The sequence below is a fragment of the Onychomys torridus genome, chromosome 5, assembly GCF_903995425.1.
Source record: "Onychomys torridus chromosome 5, mOncTor1.1, whole genome shotgun sequence".
NCBI classification, from domain to species: domain Eukaryota; kingdom Metazoa; phylum Chordata; class Mammalia; order Rodentia; family Cricetidae; genus Onychomys; species Onychomys torridus.
In genome coordinates, this window is record NC_050447.1 from 111580611 (window position 1) to 111605988 (window position 25378).

The 25378-nt window shown below is 47.2% G+C and overlaps 1 protein-coding gene across 1 annotated transcript in view; it reads right to left on the bottom strand.

The window, feature by feature from the left end:
* Positions 1–12089, bottom strand: part of Txndc5 (thioredoxin domain containing 5) — a 29342-nt gene extending 17253 nt beyond the window's left edge. The window contains exons 1-3 of the mRNA XM_036187196.1: positions 11429–12089; positions 6992–7141; positions 1290–1395 (exon numbers count right to left, since the gene is read on the bottom strand). Of these exons, the coding sequence (XP_036043089.1) occupies positions 1290–1395; positions 6992–7141; positions 11429–11646 (474 nt within the window). The 5' untranslated portion in view covers positions 11647–12089. The remainder of the gene's footprint in view (positions 1–1289; positions 1396–6991; positions 7142–11428) is intronic.
* Positions 12090–25378: the final 13289 nt, after the last annotated feature.

Genomic DNA, 25378 nt, shown 5'->3' on the forward strand with positions numbered 1-25378 from the left:
CAAAAGGTGTGTCTGTGTCCTGAAATATTGACAAATGACATTCCCTGGGACAGATGCAGGAGGGATCAAAAGGAAGGGGAGACAAGGCTGACAAAAAGGGAAAATTGCACTTTTGTACATGTTCAAATAGTTTCACACGAAGAAACTGTTTCCAAGTTATTAGCAGTCAGGTCTAAGAAAGATGCTTAAATAAAAACGGAACCTGGAGACTGTGGGAGGCTCTCCTCCAGTCTGGTGGTCCTGTCTTGTCTTGAATGGCATAAGGAAAACTGAAAAGCAAACCCACAAATCTGAGATGACTCCGCCGTTTGCCAAGGACAGTCAACCATGGTGGTCTGCTATAGGCAAAGGACAGCTGCAGCTTCAGTGAAAGAATTCAGGAAAACAGATAATGTTATGGATGGCCTCCATGGCAAAGCCATCTGAAACAGCCTCCAAGGACCGGGAGCAGTCTTGCCCCAGCTGCCACCTAGACAACTCAGAATGAAGTAGAAAAACTATGATAACTTACTAAAAATCTAACAGTCACATTAAAAATTCATAAGAGCTCGCCAGGCAGTGGTGGCGCACATCTTTAATCCCAGCACTTGGCAGAGAGCCAGGTGGATCTCTGTGAGTTCCAGGCCAGCCTGGGCTAGAGAGTGAGATCCAGGACAGGCACCAAAACTACACAGAGAAACCCTGTCTCAAAGAAGTTATTCAGCTACAAAAGGAGCAAGCCATCAGGCCCAAGAGCAAGTATGGTGGCACACACCTATAAGCCCAGCTCTGGGGAGGCAGAGGGGGCAGGGGACCTGAGTTCAAGGCCAGCCTAGGCTACACACTGAGAAACACAGAGAAGTAAACAAGAGCCACCTGAGGACTTTAGATAAGGAACTGAAGACTGTCAGGAAGAATCCGTATCTCATTCTTGTCCAAGGAAACTAAGAATAGTTCTTTAAGGTATCAGTGTGATGGACTGCCTGTTCCCAATAGTGGGTGAGAAATCTACAGTTGTCCTGACAACAGGATACACCCCGCAGAGGTATCCAATGAACATGCAATGGAAACTCCACCGTTTGCTTCTTTTAAGAATGAGGATTCCCATATACTCAGCATCTTGTATCTTGTACTTAAGAGAACATGCTCAGTGTCACACTGGTTCCTGAGCTCCTCTGTGCTCATTAAACTCATTTGGTAACATGAAGTGGCAGCAGCAGAGAGGATCCACTTACAACTGCATAAAGAATTGTCAACTTTCACCTCTTCTGGCCTCTGGGCTGTAAAGGGAGGGAGGAGGGGACACTCACAGGCGGCTCCTCGTTCAGTGTCTGCAGCATCCAGTTTTCCAGTGTTTCGAAGTCTCTAGGGCCCTGGTACTTCACCGCTTCTTGGCCAGGCTTGAAAAACTTTAGGCTGAAAAAACATCAACAGATTAGGAAAAGTAGAAGTTTAAAAGTTTAAATGCTGCTCTGGGTTGAGAGCAAACCCACGCAGTGAACAGTAATGGAGCCGCCGGTGGCTGCAGCCAGGGACCTATCTGCCACTCAGATAAAGCTTCAAAGGGAAACTTTGAATGTTTCAGGAGACGCTCCTGAACTTTCACACACTTCTGAGGTTACTCAAGCGAGGTGAAAACTTCCAGATGGATGCAGGCTGTGAGTTAAACCTGCCTCCAGGCGTCACCTTATTAGTATCCCTTCTCTACCCTTCCGGGCCTCGGGCTTCCGTTCCTGCTGCCTGCCCCCCCCCCCCCCCCCCCCCCCGTGGGCAGCAGCAGACAAAACACTCTTCTGCAGTAGGTGTTTGCAGACCACTGTGGCAGATGGATACCCAGTCACTGATGGATGCCAATCATAGGGCACTCCAGCTGCTGCTGTCTATCTAGAGTCCCTCACACCCCCATCCATCCACCCAGTCCCTATCTTCGCTTGCTTCCCATGGAGCAAGAATCTTTTCTAGTCACTGGCCTCTGAGGATTCTTCAGAGATGGGGAACAATTCCTCTGATGGTGAGCAAAAGACATCACCAGAGGCTGAATCTCACACATCCTGGTCTTGGACCGCTCCGCCCACGCCTTAGAAAAGACTCTATATTAAACAGGCGGCTCCTGTCAGAAGAAAGAGAAGTGCAGGCAAGGACTTGTTCGCAAACCTGCCTACCTAGGAGCCTCTAACACCTCCCAGAAGTGATGTGGATTTTGTGAGGTGATACAATGTTCAGAAACAGATTTTTAACTTAGGATGTACACAATTCAGATAGGTAGGTGGAATGTCACAGGCAGTGTGGCCTACAGTGACACAATATGTATGACTGGCCTGGCATCCCATAAAGCAAAGCAATTCATTTCTATAGTTCCAGAGACGAAAGTCCAATTCACAGTGCAATCTATCCAGTGTCTATGGTGGCTTTCTGGTTCCCTGACGGCACCCTCTCCTTGTGTCCTTATGGTGCAGGAAAGCCAACAGAACTGTCTGGAGCCCCCTTAGGAGCATCCACCCCCTATACACTGCAGGTTAGAACGTCAGCATGTTTTTCAAGACACAAACATTCAGCCCATTGGACAGATAAGTTCCCTTTAAACGGAGGCTTTCGAACTGAAGCCTTACAGTGAAGTTCCTGGTTCTAGGAGGAAGCCAAACTCTATGTGGAGTGTACCAAAGGCTGAGGTAGGAGGCTAGCGAATCTGAGGCAAGCCTAGGACACACAGTAAAAGCCTGTCTGAAAAGAATGGAGGACACTGCTCTGCAGTAGAGTGCTTGCTTGGCACACACTAGGTTCCATCCAACGTCACAGAAGAAAGGGCAAAACAGCTGAAGCTGGCAGTTCGAAGGGCAGACTGGCCTTATGGAGAACATACGAGCAGATGCCCGGCGTCCTCGGGCACTCAGAGACAATGACCCTCAACTTATAGCAGGTTTACCTCCTCACAAGCGCATCCTAAGTTAAAGCCACAGTGAGCTGAAAACCACCACTTAACAAACATCCCACCCGGCCTACCAAGCACTCAGAGCACGCACAGGCGCCCCAGATGGGTAAAGTCACCTGAAACCAGAGCAGTGTTCAACGCCTCCTGTAACTTACTGCACTGAAAGCCGGGGGTGGGATGGCTGTATGGGCTGCTTCTGCCCCATCACCAAGGTGAAGGATCTCAAACTACCATGGGACCATTGACACAAGGAAAACCTAAAGTCTAATAGATCTAGCCACTATCCTGAACTTCCAATGAAGAGCATATGAAAGCTAGGCACAGAGGCACACACTCAGTATCCCAGCACTGTGGGGCCTGAGGCAGGTGAGTGACCCTTAAGCACAAGGCCTAGAAATTGAGTTCCAGGTCATCTTGGCAACACAGTGAGAACTTGTCTGAAAAAAACCACCCGACAACAAAACCAAAGTCTAAGCGAGCTAAGGTACGTTGTCACAATTAGAAGATCATCTGGGCCTGCTGCAGCTCTGGCAAGGAAAGCTGGGGTCCCAGAGACATGGAAGCTGGATATTCCATGTCTCCACCTTCCTCTCCCTTCTTTGCAAGGGCCTCTCCACACCAAAGTGCCTCATCGGGAAACAGATGGATTCTCAAAATACCAGAAAAAAACAAAAACAAAAACCAGGGTTTAAACTCATTTTGTTGTTGTTTCTTTGCTAGAGTTAAAATATAATAAGATCTAGCCTGTTTGGGGGGAGGGGAGTCTTTTTTTTTTTCTTCCTAATTTGATACACACCTGAGCAAAACAAAAATCCCTTGTTGGATTAAAAGTATCTTTCCAACCTTAAGTCTGGGATTCTTCCTTAGTAAGTTGGTAGGACCCAAAGAGGGCTGGAGAGCTGTTACAGACCCTCCTATTAGTCTGCAGCTCCAACTTTAATCCTTAGTTGACAGCCCTCTATTACAAACTTTCCATGGACATGTGTCTTCTGGTGATCCTTCCTGCGAAGCTATAGAGAAGAAAATCCCCACTTGGGCGTCACTCTGCACACACTATTACGAAGTATACCATTACTGATATGCTAGGGGTTTGATTGTGGCCTCCAAAACAGAGCTATTAAAAGCCTAACCCAACCTGAGGATGTGGCCTCACTCAGACCCAGGCCATCACAAAGGTCAATGTGACTTGTGACCTCACACAAGAGGGACATTTAAACACACAGATGTACAGACAAGGTCAAGGATGTAAAGAGTTGATGGGGATACAGTTTGGCTCTGAAGTCTGCCAAGGGCCCACCCATCAGAGTCTTGTTTTCCACTGTGGGGTGATGGGACTTTTTAAGAAGGGGGCTAGTGGGACAACTCAGGTCACTGTGGGGTACACTCTGGAAGACTGTATTGAGACTATGCTGAGCTTCCCCCCTCCCTTTCTCTGCTTGACTGGCAGTAAGTGCTCTATCACACCACTATGACCACATGCCACCCTGCTGCAAGCCCAGAAGCCACAGGGCCAACTGACCCTGCACAAAAACTTACAAAACTGTCAATCAAATCAGCCTTCTCTCTTTTGAGAGGGAGGGAACTGAGACAAAGTTTCACCCTGGTTCCCGCTGGCCAGGAGTTGACTAGTAACCTTTCCTCTGAGTATCTTGACTATTCCGCAAGAGTAACAAGAAGCTGAGACATCAGCAAACCTGAGAAGCCAGAAAGTGGACAAAAAAGGCAAGGAGGTTTGGGAAGAAATGTGGCCTTGATAGCACCTTAACTATACTCCAGCCTCCAGACCTGTGAGGAAATAACTGCTGTTTTCAGCCTCTGGAGAGCAATACAGGTGCTATCCGCACTCAGACCAGCCCCCTGCTCAGCATTTCCACCCAACAATGATTTTTGCCTGGCTCAAAGAGACTCTCTATACATTTTCCTGAACATAGTCAGCCATCTCTTGGGGCTCTGAAGTCCAAATGGCTTCCCTCTCTAATCCTGTACTCCACTTAAATGTGTCAGGGCAATGCTTTTAAAGTCCATACTCTAACACAAAGCCCGAGCTTGGGCATCTCCAGCCATCTTCTGATAAGGCTTTGCAACACTGTGTGAGACAGGACTGTCTGAAAGGAAGTGAAAGCACACACAGGTACACCCCCCTGCCTCAATGCAGCCACCTTCACAGCACTCTGCCTCCTGCATCCTGTGAAAGCCAAGACCAAGCAAAAGCCTGTCCTTGGTCACTTCTGCAAGCCCTAATCAACATGGGGTCCCTCTCAGACCACATTCCCTACAGTCTGGGCTTATTTCCATTTTCTTTAAACACACACACACACACACACACACACACACACACACACACACACTCTGATTTACTCGGGAGGACTTAATTTTCTAAATAAGTCAGGATGCAAAATGCAAGGTGAGTGTTTTTAAATTTGTCGGTGGCATCCATGGGGTCCTGAGGGTGCAGTACAAACACCTCCAACTGTAACCACCTAGAACCCTGCTAAGCTTCTGCAGTGGCTAGTTTTGTCAATGTGACACAATGTAGAATCATTAGGGAAGGGAGTCTTGGTGAGAGATTGTCAGGAGGTTGACCAGTGGACATGCCTGGGGTGAAGGGGTTGTCTTGATTACACTGATGTGGTAAAACATGCTTACTATGGGTGGCCCCATTCCCTAAGCCAGGGATCTTGAACTACTGAGTAACCTGGCTGACAATGAGCCTGCATGCATTCTCCCTCTACTCGACTGTGGATGTGACTAGATTCTCCCTCTACTGGACTGTGGATGTGACTAGATTCTCCCTCTACTGGACTGTGGATGTGACTAGATTCCCCCTCTACTGGACTGTGGATGTGACTAGATTCCTCCTCTACTGGACTGTGGATGTGACTAGATTCTCCTCTACTGGACTGTGGATGTGACTAGATTCTCCTCTACTCAACTGTGGATGTGACTAGATTCTCCTCTACTGGACTGTGGATGTGACTAGCTGCTTCAACTTTTATCCACCTTGATTTCCCACAATGACAGTCTATAACCCAGCGTTCATAGCTAAAACAGACTTTCCCCTCCTCTTTCCAGCTTTAGTTGGGTACTCTATCACAGAGACAGGAGGCTAAGATGGCTTCCCTCTCAGGAACACCTGTCCTTCTCAGCCCACTGTGACTCCAGTTTCAGCCTCACCACATGGAGCCCATCAACCTTGACCATCAGCTTAGAAAGAGAAACAGTGGATTTTGACAGTGTTTTAGATGATTGGGACCATGAGAGGACTGGAATTTGTTGCCTTTGGTCTGTACCAAGATAGAACCTAACAGACTCTCTCCTCGTAGCAGATATGAAAATCAAACAAACAAACAAACAAAAGACAACAGGAGAGGGCTGAATCACAATCTCCCCTTCAAGGACACAATTTCAATGAACTACCACCCACCAGCCCCCACCTCCTAAAGGTTCTATCCTCTCCCCACAGCACCACAGCTGGCCAGCCAGACACACTGGTTTGGGGGGGACATTAATCCAGACTGTAGCAGCCCGTCATGGCTTATCAGACCATGCAGATGCCTGTCAAGGGAGTCAGTGGCTGCTTGTGAGGCTTGTTGCGCTCTGGTTTGTTACCCTCACCCTCCTTCCAATAGAAAGAGACTTAAGGTTAGCCACAGAGCATGGAACTTTAGGAAAGACCTTGAATCAATAAGAAAAAGAACTGCAGTAGGGGGGTAACAGTTCAAACCGGAAGTGATAACCAAGTCCTAGCAGGCTATGTAAAATGTATTTGAAACATCACATGGGGCTGGATCTCAGGCAGCCAGACCCCACCACTGCCCTGCAAATGCTCACTTTCTCATAAATGGGAAATGCCAACCAAGATTAATTAAGGCTTTCCCCACGCAAAGTACAAAAAGGTGTCTACAATACACAGTGTTCAACATAATCTGCCTAATAGCAGGGACCGCCTGCTTATACTCAGGGATTCAGATCTATGAAGGAAGTTTCCAGTTCAGCTTGGGCGTTGCTTGGTCATGGACAACAGACACACCAACGTGGAAAGCACAGCATAAACAGGCATGCATTCTCTTTCTTCCTACTTACGTGGGGTATCCTCGAACACCCTGGGCAGAGCACACGTCCGAGTTGGCCGTGCAGTCCACTTTGGCCACGTAAACCTTGGCATCCTCCATGCTGTTGTATTTGTCTCCCAGGTCGTTCCAAGTGGGCTGCAGTCGCTGGCAGTGTCCACACCTACAGTGAGGCCAGAGAAAAAGCACATTGAGGCCCAGGTCCCAGGGTGTCCAGATTACTACCTCAGCCTTCTCTACAAAGCAATCACCTCTCCATCCTTGCTTTTCTCGAAATGCAGCAGATGGAGAGCTCACAATAACATTCTCCACATTCATCAACATTTTGCCAGCTACTGTCCTAGTATTAATTTTTACCTCTATGTCCAGACACTACCTCCTTGACTTCCAGCTGGCCTACAGGTACAACAGCAGTATTTCAATTTCCTGAAAATGATAAACTTGCTGAGCTCCACAGCTGTGGTGCTGTGGGGGAGGGGATACATACAGCCTACCAAGAATGTCCTGAAACTCTACCTGGAGGATTTCTGTTTGTCCTTCAGATTTATTTGGGCATCACTTCCTCCAAGAAGTCTTCCTTGGCTCTCAGGCTACTTGGTACCCACTCTCTTCTCTTCCTCCTCTTCTGGAAGTCTCAGACCCCTGCCCTCCCAACCAGCTTAGCACTCTGCTGTAACTGCTCCATGATTTACAAGGACAGGACTCAATGTACACAGATGCAAGGAGATCTCAAGATCAATCAACTCTGCACCTTCCCTCATCAGAAGCCTTAAGCTAAATACATTTAAATTATTTATTTATGTAGACAGGTCTTGGGTGTCCCAGGCTGGCTTTGAGCTTACTGTGTAGCTGAGGATGACCATGAACGTCTGCCTTACCTTCACCTTCCAAGCACTGGGACTGCAAATGTGCCCAACCACCCTCGGCCTAATGTGGTGCTGGAGATCAAACCAGGGCTTTGTGCACCGGATAGCACTGTGTTGTCTGAGCTACACCCCCTGCCCCGCAAACAACTAAGGTTGGTAGACTCGAATATGTGGTATTGACTGTGTGATTAGTTCTACACAAATATTTTAAAGTCATCTATCATTTTACACCAGCAAGGCCGTGGCTTCTGCCTCTCTTTGCACTGCACTACGGCATCAGGATCTCTCTCGTCACAGGACCTGAAAGGCAGTGCTGACCACCCACCTTGTAGTCTCATCTGAACGCTGCACTACATTTGAGTTCTGAATGAGTGCGATCACACAGCACTAAGGCACAGGGCTGTGGTTTCTTATCTAATAAACAAGTGATTTGTGCTCATAACATAACCACTTGCTGTCTTGCCTTCTGAAGGGATCCTTCTAAACAATGTACTGATAATTGGTATTGACTCAATAATGTCTCAATAAAATCTGTGGCAAGCCTCTTTTTTGACAGAAGACCTGACCTCCAAAACAGACATCTAAAGGTAGTCCTGAAAAGTTGGCTTAAAGCTAATGTTTTCCCAGCAGCACTTTCTTGAGATGTTAAGACAAATCCCTGTTTTATAAAGGCCCAAATAAAATAGGACTAGAGAGCTCAGTAGTTAAGAGCACTTGTTACTCTTTCAGAGGACTCAGCACCCACACCAGGCATCCCAAACTGCCTGTAGCTCTGCCTCCATGGAATCTGATACCCTCTTTGGGCCTCCTTAGGGACACACACACACGACACACACACGACACACAAACCCATAGAGATATACACATGCACATAAATAAAAATATATAAACAAATAAAAGCCTAAAATACAGCATCATTCCCTTTTTCTGGAAGATCATTGGTATTCTTTTTATGTATTTGGTATAAGAGCCAAGAAAGCCAGCACCATCCTGTCCAAATACTTGGTGTGCACTTAAGCACTTGGCAACATAACCAAAATGAATGGGGTGAAAATCCACACAGTGAAACTGTATTTGAGGACTTCTGAGAATTTGGCAAAGTTAGTTCAACAAGGTTGTGGGCTGGGGAAGAAAGGAGAGCAAAGGGGGGGTGGGGAGCCAAGACCCAAGGACTCCTTGAGTGTGTACACAATGGAGCCCATGGACTTTCTGTTCCCCAGCTGGCCCATGTTCCTGTTTGCTCCTCATGGCATCTGGTACTTAATCAAAGAAAGCAGGATTGGTTCTAATGGTGGGACAGAACCAGGTTATGAGATGTTGCTGGGTGACTAAAGGGTGTCTGCCTTCAGGTGGCTGCCACGGGGATTTCCAAGGGCAGTTCTAAAGTTAGAGGAATCTCATCTTTTAGAATTGCACACATCCTCTGCATCCTTGAAAAGACTCTGATGACAATACAAGATTAGAAATGAGGACAAAGATTTAGTTCTCTGCACCCCAAATTAAACTGACCATCTGGGGCCATCACCAAGCAGGCACAACCCTCTGCACCCAGGAGCATGGATGAGTCCACTGGCTCTTTCTAGCTGGCATTTCTGCTTTGGAGCCCTTGTGGTTCCAGCACCATTGAGACAGCTAGTTACATTTAGAAGGTGGCCTGGGGCCAAGGGACAGCAGAGGCACCTAACCTTCATCTTGACCTTACTGTCCCCAGGTTCTGTGACCCATAAACTGGCACCACAGGCCCTGTGATCTGATGCTGGCACAAAATGAACAGCAGGGGAGTCCTGCAGCCACCAAGCTTAGAACAAATAGACACAGGTCACTGTTTTCATTACACAGTGTCCTTGCCCCCAATATCACCCATAGGCATCTAACATTCGAGGCACTCAAACTGAGAAAGAAGTGGGGACGGGACCCCACAGTGTCTTCTATCTTGAACTTCATGTTGTTCTTAAAAGTCTAATTTTGAAATCTTAGCACTCCAAGGGCTGAGACAAGAAGATTGTGAGTTCAAGGTCAACTTGGCTACACAGAGAGGTCCTGTCTCAACTTCCCTTCAAAACAACAAAAAATGTAGCTCTCAAAGGCCATGGTGGGCACCTACATATCTCTAATATTTTAGCGGAGTAGTAAGAAGCAAACAACTAAAGGCTTACTTTGGGGAGAGCAGCAGCAACCTAAATACAATGAAAAAATTTATGTGATATCTATTACCCTACTGGCAAAGACTAGCTGCTTATTTATTGGGAATATTCTAAAATTAAAACTCCATCTGCACTGCAGAGAACCTAACTCTATCTGCACATCAATTATCCTTATAAAACTAAAAACCCATAGATTGATTCCACTGAAACTGGCCACAGTTAAATCCTGAGGTGTACTTAACTGGAGTCACTACTCTGAGAATACTCGTGCAGAGTAACTATTAACACCCACTGAATGTTGCAAGCTACCAGTATTTTCTCTTTCATTAGCAGTGCTACAGATTCAAGTCAGCTGTCCTTGGGAACAAACGTAAAACAATGTATTCCATTTGTGCATTCTTAATGGATAATGGCTGTGAGCCAAACTGATCCTTAAAAGTCAGCGTAACCCTAAATGAATTGAAATGCAAAAATAACCCACTACAGGGTTAAAAGGAAAGTTTCTCCCACTTTGGAAGGCACAATCATTGAATAAGTTGGATCCCACCAACACATTTTTGTTAACCGCTTAACTCCCTTTCCTTAACAAGTCCCTGCCGAGCTAGGGAAAGAGTACTTTGCTCAGCAATAAACACAATCAGCACATCCCCACATCTCAAGCGGCTCGCGCTCTAAACACTGCTTTCTGCTCTGGACCAGAGAGAATTTCTCCAAGTCTCTAGGACCCAAGAGAAAAGCACTGCTGTGTCTAGAATTCCTGAGGTACAGTACTCTTGATTGAAAGCAGCTGGGTGCACCAGGAAGCCCCAACCGGAGAAAAGCAGCATGAAGGTGCATGACTATTACAAAAACTTCTACCTCACCTCACACCTTCCAACTAACTGACCCGGGACCCGAATGAGCAAAGAATAGGAGGTGACAGAAGGCAGCCTCCAGTGTGCAGCGGGACCCCAGAACTGGCACTACTCCCGGCTCCCAGGGGTCGGGGTACCGCCACACTTCTATCTAGGTTATCTCTTCCCACCCTCGACACAGAAGTGGGAAATCACAGTTTGGAAGGGCCTCAGATTTTTCAATCCAACCCAGCCAGTACTGTAGGGCCAGCAGGGAGGACCCTCCAGGCTAGGGCACGTGGTCGCCGGGCTCCCGCCGCGTCCGGCCAGCACAGGAAGTTTGGGGAGCTGGGCAGGGGACTTGTGTGTGCGTGTGCGTGTGTGCGTGTATGTGTGTGTGTGGGGGTGTCTGGGCTCCAGCAGCGTGGCCGGGCAGAGAGGCCTTTCCGGGACTCCCCTCGGGGCCCGCCCTTCCTCGCGCTCGGCCCGGCGGCTAGCGCCACGTCAGCGACGAGGCCCGAGCGCAGCGGCCCACGCCCCCTGCACAGCCCGCGCCCTCCCCGGATCTCCGGCCCCGGCCCCGCCGGTCTGCGGGAGCTGCAGTTACCAGGGCGCGAAGAACATGACGAAGTGCGCGGCGCTCTGGATCCCGTGCGTGAACATGTCGGCCGTGTACAGGTGCTTGGCGTGCGGGTCCTGCTCGGCTCCGCTGTCCGCCGCCTCCTGGGCCCGGGCACCCCTGCGCGCGCCGAGCAGCAGCAGGAGCGCAGCCAGGGCCGGCATTCCGGCCAGCGGCGGGAGGAGGCGTCCTGGGCGCGGGGGCATCGCGGCGGGGCTGGCGAGCTCTCGCCGGGGCCGCGGGTCCCCTCCGCGGCGCCACCTCCCGCCCCAGCTCCTCCCACGACCGCATAACCACGCCTCCGTCTCAGAGCCCCGCCTCAACCACGCCCCAACTCTCAGAGGCACGCCCCACGGCCTGTGCGACCTCGGGGGGCAGCTTGCAGACAGCGGCCAGAAAGAGGTCTCTCAGATCCTGAGGTCCTTCGTGCAGCATCTCCCGCGTTATCCCAATCCGGTTCCGGTCCATCTCGCCGAGCTCCTCCACCTTCCCAAGCCCCTCAACAGCCTTATTTCCTTCGTTTCCCTGTTGGGAACGTAGAGGCCAAGCAGTGAAGGCACCGGGCAGTGGCAGCCTCTGTTGACCTCATCACACACCAAGACCCCCGAGATTTCAGGACCAAGCTGAGCTGCCGTCAGCAGAAAGGAGGAAAATGGGCAAAAGTGGGTGGGGTTTCACTCTCATGAGTCAAGATTCTTAGCCAGAGCTGAACTGTGATTTGAGGGCCTGGCCTCAGGGGTGTGATGAAACCACTTCCCAGGAGCACCTCTGTTTTTCAGCCCTGCCTTCACTTAGGGTGCAAAGGAGAGGCAGTCAAAGCTGCCCCTCCTTTCTGCACTGGCTGCTGCCCTATGTGTCCTAACTCACCCTGGTTACAAAAAAATGAATGTCAACAGCTGCTCTGGCTGAACCGGCCTTGTGTGTGCCTGAGAGCCATTGCCCGGGCTGAGGTGTAACTCAGGCCAACACTCGGATCTTAGGGCAGGTGGCAAGCCAAGCTCCCAGCCCTGCTTTGAGAACCTGAAGTTAAATTAGGGAGAGTGAAAGAACCCATAGGAACACGTGAGAGTGTTCCTAGCGCTGCACTCTATGCAGATGAAAAAGAAATTGATATTGTAAGAAGTGACCTCTTATTGGGACTTCTCAGCAGCCTTTCTGAGAATCACCTGATCCTTTATTAGTCTCAGCTCCCCTAAACTGAAAGCCTTTATTCTTGGGTTAGCAACAGGGGAAACTGTCGTCTTCTGTAACTAGTCTCTTCACCGTAGGTTGGGCCACCTGAAAAGGTTTAACCGTGGTTTGCCAAACACCAAATTTCCAAAACCTATCCCTCCAGAACTTAACGGCAGCACCTCTCGCTTGCTCCTTCTATTCCTTTGTGTCCTCACATTCTGAGTAAGCAGGTTTCAAACAACGCTTCTTCCCACTTTCCTGACCTGAACAGAGCTGAGCTTGCCCATGACAGGAGCATTCTATGAGCTTCCTTTGCTCACATGATTTTGACTATGGTAGTTTGCTGTTCAAACTCGGACCAGCACACCAACTGGCATATACACTAAGATGGAAATCCCTTGGTTTGCCATTCAAGGCTTTCTGTGATGTACTTCTATCGTGCTTTGAGCCCTGTGAAATTTACTGGTGGCTAAAAATCCAGTGATCTGTGATGGTCAAGCTTGAAGCTTTATGCTCCTCAATACTTCATACTTCTCAAACCCTCGCGCTGTGCTGCTGAGAAATCCCAGCAGAAGATCACCATACACACTGTTTCTAATATCAACGCCTCTTTCATCTGCATAGGTCAGTGATTCTCAGTGGGTCGTGAACCCTTTGGGGGTCGAATATCAGCTATCCTGCACATCAGACATTCACATTACAATTCATAGCAGTAGCAAAATTAGTTATGAAGTAGCAACAAAAATATAACTTATGGTCACCACAATATGAGGAACTGTATTAAAGGGTCACCGCATTAGAAGGTTGAGAGCCATAAAGCATAACTCTGGGAACCCTCTCAAGTGTTGACTGCTGACTGGTTCACACTTGAATTGCTCCCTTCTGTCTACAGAACTTCAACTGCCATTATATTGACTCTACTGAGTGTGGCACCATCTGCCCTTCTAGGTTTTGCCATTCTTCTAGGACACACCCTTTATTTCACTGAAGACTGTGGTTCCTCCCGGCTGGCAGAATTTCTAACCACTCTTTCCTGTCTTCACTCCTGGTGAAGTGAAGTGGTGATGCCCACTATCTCAGTGGATAGCTCATTGACATTTTCATCTGTAACTCCCTCATCAAAGGAAATCTAGAACATTCACTGTTTCTAATATCTGAGTAAAGATGCTATGGTTTGGGTCATGAATGTCCCACATGGGGTCCGTGTGTTAGAGATGCATAGAGGTGTTAGTGGGAGGTCCTGGCTCTTTAACAGGTGGGAGTGGGAGGTTGTAAGATGATTGGAGGGGCATCTTCACAGGCAATCTCAGGATCCCCACCTCGCATCCCCTGGCTCCTGAGGTGAGGAGGTGTATAACCCTATGTGGTGCTATCTCACCACAGGCCTAAAAGCACTGGGATGACTCATCATTACCCCAAAGCTCCAAGCCTGTGAGTCAGAATAGTTCTCTGTTTCTGTGTCTCAGGTATTCATTGTAGTGGCAGAAAGCAGAGTAACACGAAGACACCCCAGTCTGATCATGAACACTCCATTCTCTTCAGCTCACTGCAGTGTTGACACAGTGGACCCTCACTCCATCTGAATGAGTGACACTCACACACCTGAGTCTGCCATCCTCTTCAGCTTCTCTGATTTGCTTCTCTAGGCACTACTCAGGCTCCCTCTCCATGTTACTCTCTCAGGGCTTGGCCTCCAACCTGCCTGCTGTCTACACTCACTCTCTTGGAGACCTCGTGCATTCCCATAGCTGTGCACACCTCCTTGGCAGACAGCCCCCACAACCTAGCTCCAAGAATACTTGTCTGACCCCAGAAGGAAAGAACTCCTGTATACTTGTGACACTTTATCCTTTCCAGGCTGTTAACAGGACATTGGTCCCTGCTGCTATCGTTTCTTTGTGTGGCAGACCTTGCTCGGTGTGGGAGCTCCATAGCGTGAGGATTGTGAAGAGGTTTGACACCTGTTCATGAAATGAACAAATGGGCAATCTGTTTGCTCTCAGAGGCTGACTTCCTTGAGAAGGTGTCCTAAGAAGACAAGCAGTGAACATGGGGGCCATTACTGAACAAAGACATCCCGGCACACCATCTTTTGACTGCACCTTTGTGGGGTTGCGGCTCTTTCCAGCAGCTGTCCATGGGGTGCCTGGTGAAGCCCCCTCGTTCCAAAGCTTTCTGTGTCCCAGGGCATCCCATGAAAACAGAAGCAGGAGGAATCACTACCAAACAGACGAAAGTGGAGCTTTCAGGTCCCACCTCCTCACAGTGCCACACATCCCTAAAATAGCACTCTGAAAAGAGGACCCCACAAAAAGCTCAGAAACTGAAATGCCACCACTTGAACTACTTTAACAGGTGTATCCTGAGTTATTATTGGGCTAAAAATGCTACTTTTAAGCAGGGACCGAAAGCAAATATGTCCGGTTGTTCTAACTTTATCAGAACATTCTTGGTGCCTCTCGGGAGAGAAAGTATGTTCTTTTCTATAAATTAACTTTTATGATTGCTCAAATGTGAGATATGGAGAGGAAGTCAAAGAGAAGATTATTGTGATCACCAGAAAAAAAAAAATACCTAAAGAACAATGCAATTTCTCAGCCTGGAATCACTCAGGGAAATAGTGCCATTTTCAGTGTTTTAAAATAGTGTAAGAAACTTAATATTTACTCATTACCCACATAAGCTCTTGGACAACACAGTCTCCTGAATAGTTAATAAGCACAGACAAACACATTATAACATAATAGATTCAGGACTCTAATGGAAGAGAAAAGCTTTTGGAATCCATATGAGATCACTGTGGACAGCAGGGAGGGAATAGAAAGTTTCCCTGGGGAATGAACGGTTTGAGCACCAGATCTGTGTTGTCCGGTGAAGTCTATGGACCCTGGCTCCCGCTCCCCACTGTTCTGAGTCTGTGCTGATGCTGGGTCTCCTTCCCACTCATCATCTCTCAGCCCTTTGACTGCTGAATGCTTCCACAGAAGCTCCTCTGTTCTCCCCCCACAGAACCCCTGCACACAGGGCCAGCAGACAGAGGCATGAGCTTACCGACCATCGCCCGGGTTCCTGCCAATCTTCCCCTGCTAGCCATCGCTGACAGCAATCTCCATGGATCTGTGATGTCCTGGTTTGGCATGAAGGTAACTTTCTCTCATGGTGCTTAGGAGACAGCTTTAATGGACTGCCTGAATCCCAGAAGACTAGTCCAAACTCAGAATCCAGGAAAGTGGTTTGACTAACACAGCATTTCTCCATTCTGGCTGGCCCGGAATCACTTACGTCTTAAAGACAATATGGATGCCCTGGCCCAGCTCCCAAGGCTTCAAAGCACTGAGATTCAGTGGTGCTGCCTCCGGGGCTCTTGGAGGAGGTTATGGCTGGACTGAGGAGCATGCGGAAGTAGGTGTTTTCTTTTTTGTTGTTGTTTTTTTTCGAGTCAGGGTTTCTCTGTGTAGCTTTGCGCCTTTCCTGGATCTTGCCCTGTAGAACAGGCTGGCCTCGAACTCACAAAGATCCGCCTGCCTCTGCCTCCCTAGTGCTGGGATTGAAGGATCCGCCTGGCAGTAGGTGTTTTCTTAAAAGACAGGTTCTGACTCAACCATGTTTGGTGGATACTATGTTTATACCCCTCAAAATGTATAAAATTTATTTTGTATCCCGTCTGTCTCTCCATCTCTGTCCATCTCTGTCTCTATGTCTGCCTGACCCCCCCCCCGTGTGTGTGTGTGTGTGTGTGTGTGTGTGTGTGTGTGTGTATGTGTGTGTGTGGTGTGTAGAGGCACATGAGCCAAGGTGTGCATTTGGGGGTCATGGAACAGTTTGGGGGAGTTGATTGCCTTTCTTCTGCCATGGTTCTGGGTATCAAAGCTCAGGTTTCCAGGCTTGTGCAAGAGTTTTTACTGGCTGAGCCATTTCACCAGCCAAGAGGTCAAGTGCTTGCCTATCATGTGTATTGACCTAGGTTCAAACCCAGCCCTGGAAGAAAGAATGAAAGAGGGGAGAAAGAGGGAGGAGGGAACAATGGAGGGAGAGAAACATTTTATCCGTGGTAAATGCAAAGGGCAAATGGGGAGGGGGTATTAAAGGTTGGGGTTCACGGTAACAGGGTTTAGACTTCTAAGAGAAGGTGGAGAATAGCACAGAAGAGCTTTTGGAGGAAGAACAGTTTAGCTCGGAGAATGACATCTACAAGAACTCTTGAGTAGAATAAATTGAGGGACAAGTGTTACTGGGGGTAGTGAGGGGTCACAGGCACAGGATGAGGCAGTTCACAGTGTGAACGTGGCCTCCATTACTGACAAGGAATGATCTGGTATGATCTGGCTTCTGTGACCACAGCATCACTAGGGCAGATGTTAGGTGACCAGGGAGGGAGCTGTCACAATTGTGCCACAGGAGATGCCCATGACTCAGGCCAGGAAGCAGTACCAGGTGATGAGAAGCGGCTGGGTCCTGCAGCTGTTTTGATGTAACTGCCAACAGGATTGCTGAGTGGGCAGATGTGGGCTGAGGGCTGTGGGACTGGGAGGAGTCAAGGTGACTTTGTTGGGTTTAGCTACAGCAACCAGGAGAATTGAGTTGTCATCAGTGGAAGTATGAAGAGGCTTGGATGTCAGAGTCACTCAGCACTGAACACAGGAACTGGAGATGTGTGCAGGTCCCTGGAGTTGGCACACAGATATTCCAGTCCCGGGAAGAGGTGTGGGCAAGGTCGTTTGAGAAGCATTAGGGTGGAGGTAGCATTTAAAGCCGCCATGAGATGGAGTGAGATCACTGTGGGAGTCTGAGCGGTACAAGAGCGGAGCCCAAGTGGGGCAGTCTCTTAATGTTTCAAAAACAGCAGCCAAGGAGAAGTGGGGGAAAGACTGACAAGGAGCGACCAGGAGGGCGGAGGAAGGCCTGATCACTGTTATCCAAATGGAGACACAAATAGAATTAACAAGGAAGCAGTGAGCAGCTGTTGCAAATCTACCAGCAGATCTTGCGTTTCCGTGAACAGTCCCAGCTCATGCCTAGTGACTTGGTTTTGTTGATTCTAATTTGCAGAAGACTGTTGATTTGAACTGGATTCCTACACAGGGCAGGCAAACAGCCCAAACCAACACAGAAGTTAGCCACAGTGACTAAGCTTTGGTTGGTTGCTGGAGGCCCTGAAGCTAATTATCTAATGAAGCTGTAATCCATTGACTGGTTGACTGAGCTGTAGCCAGTGAAGACTACCCCTCACTTCTGATTTCTTATAAATGCTGGCAGATGGATGTGGTTGGCTGGGGGGTGCCAGGGTCTGCTAGCTGCCTGGTTTGTGGATCATTCTTGTTTTGCATTGTTTAAATAAACTCTACTAGCTAGGTGTGAACATGCAGGCACACGCTACGCCAGCACAAGAAAGGTACAGGAGGTAAGAGCATCAAGAATTCAAGGACACCCTTAAGTACATAATAAGTATGATGGCAGCCTGGACCACATGAAACCTTGTAACAAAAAAGAAAAACAACAACCCACTAGGTTTATTCAGTCTAAGGAAGGTTCTCTTTGAATAGTTCAATCCTCATTAGCATCTCCAACCATTCTTAAATGTGTCCCAACTTAGCCAACAAGCAGACAAGCCACCTTCTGATAGGGGAGATAGATAAGCAATGCATAGGTCGATGGTGACCTTGAGAACAGTGGTTTCAGGAGGTGCAATGCAAATCTGAGGGGAGCAGCTTTGAGAGCTCAAAGAGGAACTGGGGATGACTCAGGTACATGGCACTTTCGAGAACTTACCTTGCTAAGTAAAAGAAAGTGAGAATGGGGACCAAGACGGTTTTGATTTCCTAACATGAAAGAAAAGTCAGTCCACTTGATTTTGCATCACAAGAATAATGGCTTGGAGCTGAATGGTGACAGGGATGTCACCAGGTGAATAGGCAACCTCAGCTTTCCGCACGGCATGGATGTTGCCTGTGATGTGAGCAGATGGGTAAGGACAGATCCAGAGGGACAGGTGGGTGACGGTTTGGGGAGCTGGCGTCTGTCCTCTTCCAGCGTCTCCCACTTTCTTGCTTTAATGGGAAGCAATATCTGGAGTGGAAACTGAAGACAGAGGAAGTATTTGAGGTTTGGGAGGGCGGAGGAGGTCTGAAATGGAGTCTAGAAATGGATCAGGGTAGTTGAACATTATTGCCAGTGGCTTCGAGGGTCGAGCCATTGTGACAGGCCACGCATGTCCTACTGTACGGTCCGTCCCCAGAGTATACAGAGAGATGGATTTAGTCATCTTGCATCATGACCAAGTGGAGTAGTGGAGGTAGAAAAGCAACAGAGTGAATGTATGAGAAGAGTCATAATAATACTGGATCATATCATCTAAGTTAGCCAAATAATGTGATATCTCAGAAGTTGTCATACTCAGCTATGAACATAAAATATGTGTGTCCATTAACTCTTTGACCTGTTAACAATTTTCAGTGAATTACCTGTCGAATCATTTACTGAGACATCATCTTCTATGTGGATTAGTCAGCTTCCTTCTACAATAAGTGCTTAATATAACTTAATTATAAAAGGTAAAGTTTATTTTGGCTCTCTGTGGGCTTCTGGCTCTGGGCCTGAGGTGACACACGTCATGATGTCATGGCCAGAACATTCACTAAAGCAATGCCACTCACCTCATGGCTGGGAAGCAAAGGAGAAAACAGGGAGGGGGGCCGCCATCCCCTTTGTGGACACACCCTTGAAGATCAAAAGAAAGAGAATTACAGACCAATTTCCCTTGTGAACATAGATGCAAAAATTCTCAGTAAAATACTTGCAATCCAAATCCAAGAACATATCAAAAAGATCACCCACCACTATCTGGCTTTAACCCAGAGATGCAAGGATGGTTCAATATACACAAGTTGATAAATGTAACCCACCATATAAACAAACTGAAAGACAAAACCACATGATCATCACTTTAGATGCAGAAAAGGCCTTGACAAATATCTAGCACCCCTTCATGATAAAAGCCCTGGTACATTATAATTAACATAATAAAGACAATTTACAGCAAGCCCATAGCCAACATCAGCTTAAATGCAGAGAAACTCAAAGCAAGTCCACTAAAATCAGGGACAAGACATGGTTATGCACTCTCTCCATACCTATTCACTGTAGTACTTGAAGTAGCTAGAGCAATAAGACCACTGAAGGAGACAAGGGGATTCTTGGAAGGGAAGAAGGAAAAGTATCTTTATTTGCAGATGATAATATACATAAATGACTCTAAAAATCCCACCAGGAAATTCCTACAGCTAATAAATACTTTCAGTAAAGTAGCTTGTAGCCCACCAAAGAGGAACACTCAATCACAGTTTACAGTCAATTGAAAGTCTTTATTCCGGCTGGCTGGACCACACCCAAGTGTTCTGGAAACAGGGTTTTTAAGGGCAGAGACCTTGTAAGAGCATCTTCATCAATCAGTAGCTGCAGGATGGGCTTCATAGAGTAGGCAACTGGAAGCAAGTTTCACCAGATGCTAAGACAAGCAGTTAGCTGGAGGGGGAGGGTAATTCATGCTCAGTCCTTAGGCTTCCAACAATAAGGGTAAAGCAGACACTTAGTCAACACATCTCTGCAGCCTTGTCACAAGTCTCCTCCCCTGGACTTCTCCTTTAGGCCTTGTTAACATGCTCATGGAGGCGTGAGCAAAAGCTAGATTCGCTCCAGTGTTTAGATGTCAAATCCAAAGTCAATCATACCAAAATTCTTACTTCATATGATGGAGCCTACAAGCAAAATAGATGAGACTAGAACCCCACAGCACAGACACTCAACAGTCTTCATGTTTCTACTGCCATGAATTGAATCCCACCATACCCAAATCCCGAAACCATTTTGTTTTTCTACATACTTTATAATCATTTCTTATAAAATAAGGGTGGCTATTTCTTAAACAGTACAGGTATAACAACTATTTACATAGTATTTGCATAATATTACATACCATAAGTAATCAGAGATAATGTAGTCTGTAGAAAAGTCTGTCTATGTTTTATGTTAAGACTATGCTAACTGCTGGGTGGTGGTGGCGCACACCTTTAATCCCAGCACTCAGGAGGCAGAGGCAGGTGGATCTCTGTAAGTTTGAGGCCAGACTGGGCTACAGAGCAAGTACCAGAACAGGCTCCAAAGCTACACAGAGAAATCCAGTCTTGAAATTCTTACCACCCCCCCCCCCCAAAAAAAAAGACTATGCCAACTGTATAAAGTACTTGAGTTGAGCAATCCTTAGGGTTTAATAGCTGTCAGGATCCTGGGATCGATCTCCATGGATACTGGAGGCTAAACTGTATTCCCAAACCTTCAAATATAACCTCAACTGAGTAGAGAAAGTGCTTGAGAATGAAGGTTATTATAGGAGATGAGAGTTCATTTCAGCAACCCTGTACCAGACCTTATCTCTCAAAAGAGGTTAGTCCACATTAGTAGAGTCTGGCATCACGGGCTGCCCTGAATAGAACATAGCATTTCAAGAGCTCTTGAGGAATATTTTCCACCACACAGAACAATGGAAGAATAGTTTTAGCCACTGCATTCTTAGAAAATTCTCCTCATTTTGGTCATCTATATTTTAGTTAGTGTTTGAATTGTTGGCCACATTCCAAAGCTATCCCTACAATCATTTTGCTTTTCAACAAAACACATAATCATTTCCCTATAAAAGTGGGGTGACTTCTTTAAAAGCCCTTTGCTCTTCACTGGAATATTTTAACTTGCCAGGCATGGTGGCACATGCCTGTGATCCTAGCACTTGGGTAAATTCAAAGCCAGTCATGTCTTTATCTCAGAAACAAAAACAAACACACAGAGCTGAGAATGCGCTTAGTAGTGTGCTTGCCAAGCTGGTATCACGAAGCCTTGGGCTTCATTCCCTCATGCTCCCTTCAAGGCTGAAGGCACAGAGATAGATAAAAGCAAAAGGAATCCGTGGCAGGACAAGTGCTCCCCCAGAGGAGGGTAGTTATCATAAGCCTGAGGCTGCACTGTGGAGCCCAAGTGAGCACCCTGCGGAAGCTGATTGGTCCTTTTGAAGCCATGGCGACAGTAAGGCCTGTATGTGTCTACATTAGAAGCAGATCTGGGTATCCCTAGTGCATGAACTGGCTTTTTGGAGTCCATTCTCTATGGAGGGATACCTTGCTGGGGGCGGGGTGGTGGTGGTAAGGAGCAGCTTGGTCTTGCCTCAACTTACTATGCCAGACTTTGTTGACTCCCCAAAGGCCTTACCCTCACTGAGGAGTGGATGGGGGGTGGGGAAGGTGGAGGGCTAGTGGGAGGAGGGGAGGGAGGGGGAACAGTGGTTGGTATGTAAAAAAAAAAAAAAAAAAAAGAACCAGAGCTGCGACCATGATCAACCCAACCACACCTTCACCAACACAGCTTAATTTTGCATACCTCTTGCTCCTTGGCCCAGTTCTTCTGCTATTAAACCAAAGCCTTACGTCAGTCCTTGAAAGTGGACCTAGAAGTTACTGGATCCATTTGTTCCTCCCAGAGTGGCGGTATTGGTGAAATGTCCTCTCCCTGCTTTTCACCTATATTCATCTTAAAACGACAGGCTGGGGCAGGCGGTTGAGCCTTGTGTGTTGGGGCTGCTGGCACCCCAGCTTTTACCCTAAAACTCCAGTTACACTAGCTCCGTGGGCTCTTTGCATTGCTCAGAGCTAATAAGCACTAATAGGAAAAAGTAAAGCATGCAAAGCCAAACTACGTGAAGCCACAAGAGCAGAGCACACTTGACAGAGAAGAGTCGGATTCAGGCAACTATCAGGTGGTATCAGTGGCCCAGGGGCATGAGGGTTGAAGGACTGGGGGAAGGGGGCAGCACTAACCAGATTCTAAAGTTTCTAGATTGGAGGCCACTCTGAAAGAGTGACATGGAAGCTGGGTGGAACTCAGTGGTCAAGTTGAGCTTAGCTGCTGTAGGCCCTGGGTTTGATGGGAGATGGAAAGAGAGAGGAAGAAGGGAAGCAGGAGGAGGCTTGAAACCAGGCTGCCTGGCTTGGAGTCATTAACTCAGCAGCTTGGCCACTCAGCGCTGGTCCATCCAAGCATCCTCCTCAGCAGTTCTGGGAGCTCTTCGCTTCCTTCTCCTCTTCCCATACTCCAGCGGGGCCTCAGTCTCCCTTGCCTGATTTGTGGACCACATGCTTCTCCTTACCCATCTCCCACCATTTTGCTTGCTCCGTTGCCAATCCTGAATTAAAATTCTAACATTACTCATCCTAGCCTTGCCCAAGATTGATCAAGCCTTCTCACCGTCTGCAAAACTATACCTGAGTTCCTAGCCCTCTCCTTCTGCCTTGTTCTTTTCCTTACCACTACCAGCCTCACTCAGTCACTCACAGGGCATGAGGACCCTCAGTTCCCTCACAGGGGCAGCTTCCTATGTGATCTTCTGTCTGTGTCTGTTTCCAACACCTCCTTCTTGTGTGGCCGGTTCCATTTGTGAGCCTCAGATGTTGCTTACTCCATGAATAGACCTGGTTTTCTGATCTCCACAGTTAAGAAAATCCCCTTTGTCTCTCCCAATTGTCCCCTGAGAATACTCCCTTCATGGACACCTAGCAACTGCTCAGATTGTTGTGATTGTCATTCCCCTTATGAAGTTGTAGGTAGATTCCAACATGTCATCAGGTTTGGGGCAATAAAAACCATAGCAAAAGAGTAGTGGAAATCCTGTTTGAACAGTAACATCAATATTTACAACTCGGCACAGTATTGAGACTGTATATAACAAATACATGGTAATAAAGTAAATGATAAAATAGAACACTGTGGTTTCTATTCCCTGGAGCTTAGCTAAATCTACAGGAGCTGGAAAAGTGCCCCCCTGTGAGTTAAATTCATGACTTTATTTCCAAGACAAAAAGTTCATTATTAAGCTACAAGCTTATTATCAAATGTTGCTGCATACCATGTGTTGGAGGCATAAAATGTTTAGCCTTATAATCACATGAGAAAACATTCCTGACTGATTTTCAGTGCTTTGTTTCATATATGCATTGATTCAGGAAGCCTGAATTGAGTGACAGCTGAGTAAGATGATGTAGAACACAGTAAGACTCTCACGGCAACCACAGTAACCAAATAACTCCACAACTTCCTCTCCACCTTGTAACCCAACACAGGATGCATGACTGCATATTTAAAAGTGCCCAGGAGCCCAGGAGTGCAGGTGACTGATAAAGAACTCGTCAGCAGAGCTTGGACCTGAAAATAAGAAGAGGCATTATTACCAGGCACTTTCTAGTTAACTCTTTTCAGAAGAAATGGTAAGAGAGACAAATAGTTCATTTTAAATTGTTTATAGTTTACAAAAGATATAAATGATATCTTGGCCGTCAATATTGATAACCTCCAGCATTTTCTAAGAACTGTTCCAGAGTTGGTGGTAAATACAGAATGCCTCAAGATACCCCCAGCCCATGAAGGGATAAGATCTGAAGAGATGTTCAGATCTTTGCACACTGGCAGGCTAGACCAGCCTCTCCTGCATGCTGGCAGGCTAGACTGGCCTCCCTTGCATACTAGCATGTTAGACCAACCTCCCCTTCTAATCAGCTCTCTTGATAAAAACTCAACCACGTGTCTCAGGATTTGGATATTATGATGATAGAAAGGGGATATGGGGAAAAATGCAGTGTGGATTTTAACCCATAAAAATCTTCATTACGCATTCAAACTCATAAAACTTTATAGAATTCATTTGTTTGAGTGGAAAGAAAAACAACTGCACCACCTTCCCTTCTGTTACCATGAGCCCAATAAAATGCCACATGATTTTGCCAGGCTCATGGCAAATTTGGGAGCTCAGATCTGAAGCCACTGAAAGGGAAGGCCAAGTGGAGCATGTTAATTTCCAGGCTATACCAGATGCCTAAGACAACAGACTTTGAAAATGGAAGGTTTATTTTGGCTCACAGTTTGGGAGGTTTCAGTCCATGCTTGGTTGGCCCTGTTGTTTTGGGGACTGTGGTGAGACAGTACCTAACAGAACAAAGCATATGAAGCCAGATGGATGTAGCTGATGTCTTTAATCCCAGCACTCAGGAGACAGAGCCAGTCAGATTTCTGTGAGTTCAAGGCCAGCCTGGTCTACAGAGCAAGATCCAGGACAGGCACTAAAACTACACAGAGAAACTCTGTCTCACCCCCACATTGACACACTTCCTCCAACAAAGCCATAACTCCTAATAGTGCCACTCTGTAAGGGGGCCATTTTCTTTCAAATCACCACATTCTATCCCCTGGACCCCATAGGCTTGTAGCCATATTGTAATGTAAAAATATATTCATTCCAACTTCAAAAGTCCCCATAGGCTATATCAGACTCAAACTTATATAAAAGTCTAAAGTTCAAAGACTTTTCTGTAATCCCCTGTAAAATCAAAATCAAAAAGCAGATCACATACTTCTAACATATAATGGCACAGAATCTACATTACCATTCCCAAATGTAGGGAAGGGAGCATAGTGAGGAAATACTGGACCAAAGCAAGACCAAAAACCAGCTGGGCAAACTCCAAACTCCACATCTCCATGTCTGATGTCAAAACCCTTTCCACATTTCCAACTCCATTCAGCTTCGTTGATTGCAACACATTTCTTTCTCTTGAGCTGGTTCTACTCCCTGTTAGCAGTTTTCCTTGACAGGTACCCCACAACTCTGGCATCTCCAACATACTGGGGTCTCCAAGGCAATCTAGGTTTCAACTTCACAGCTTCATGCAATGG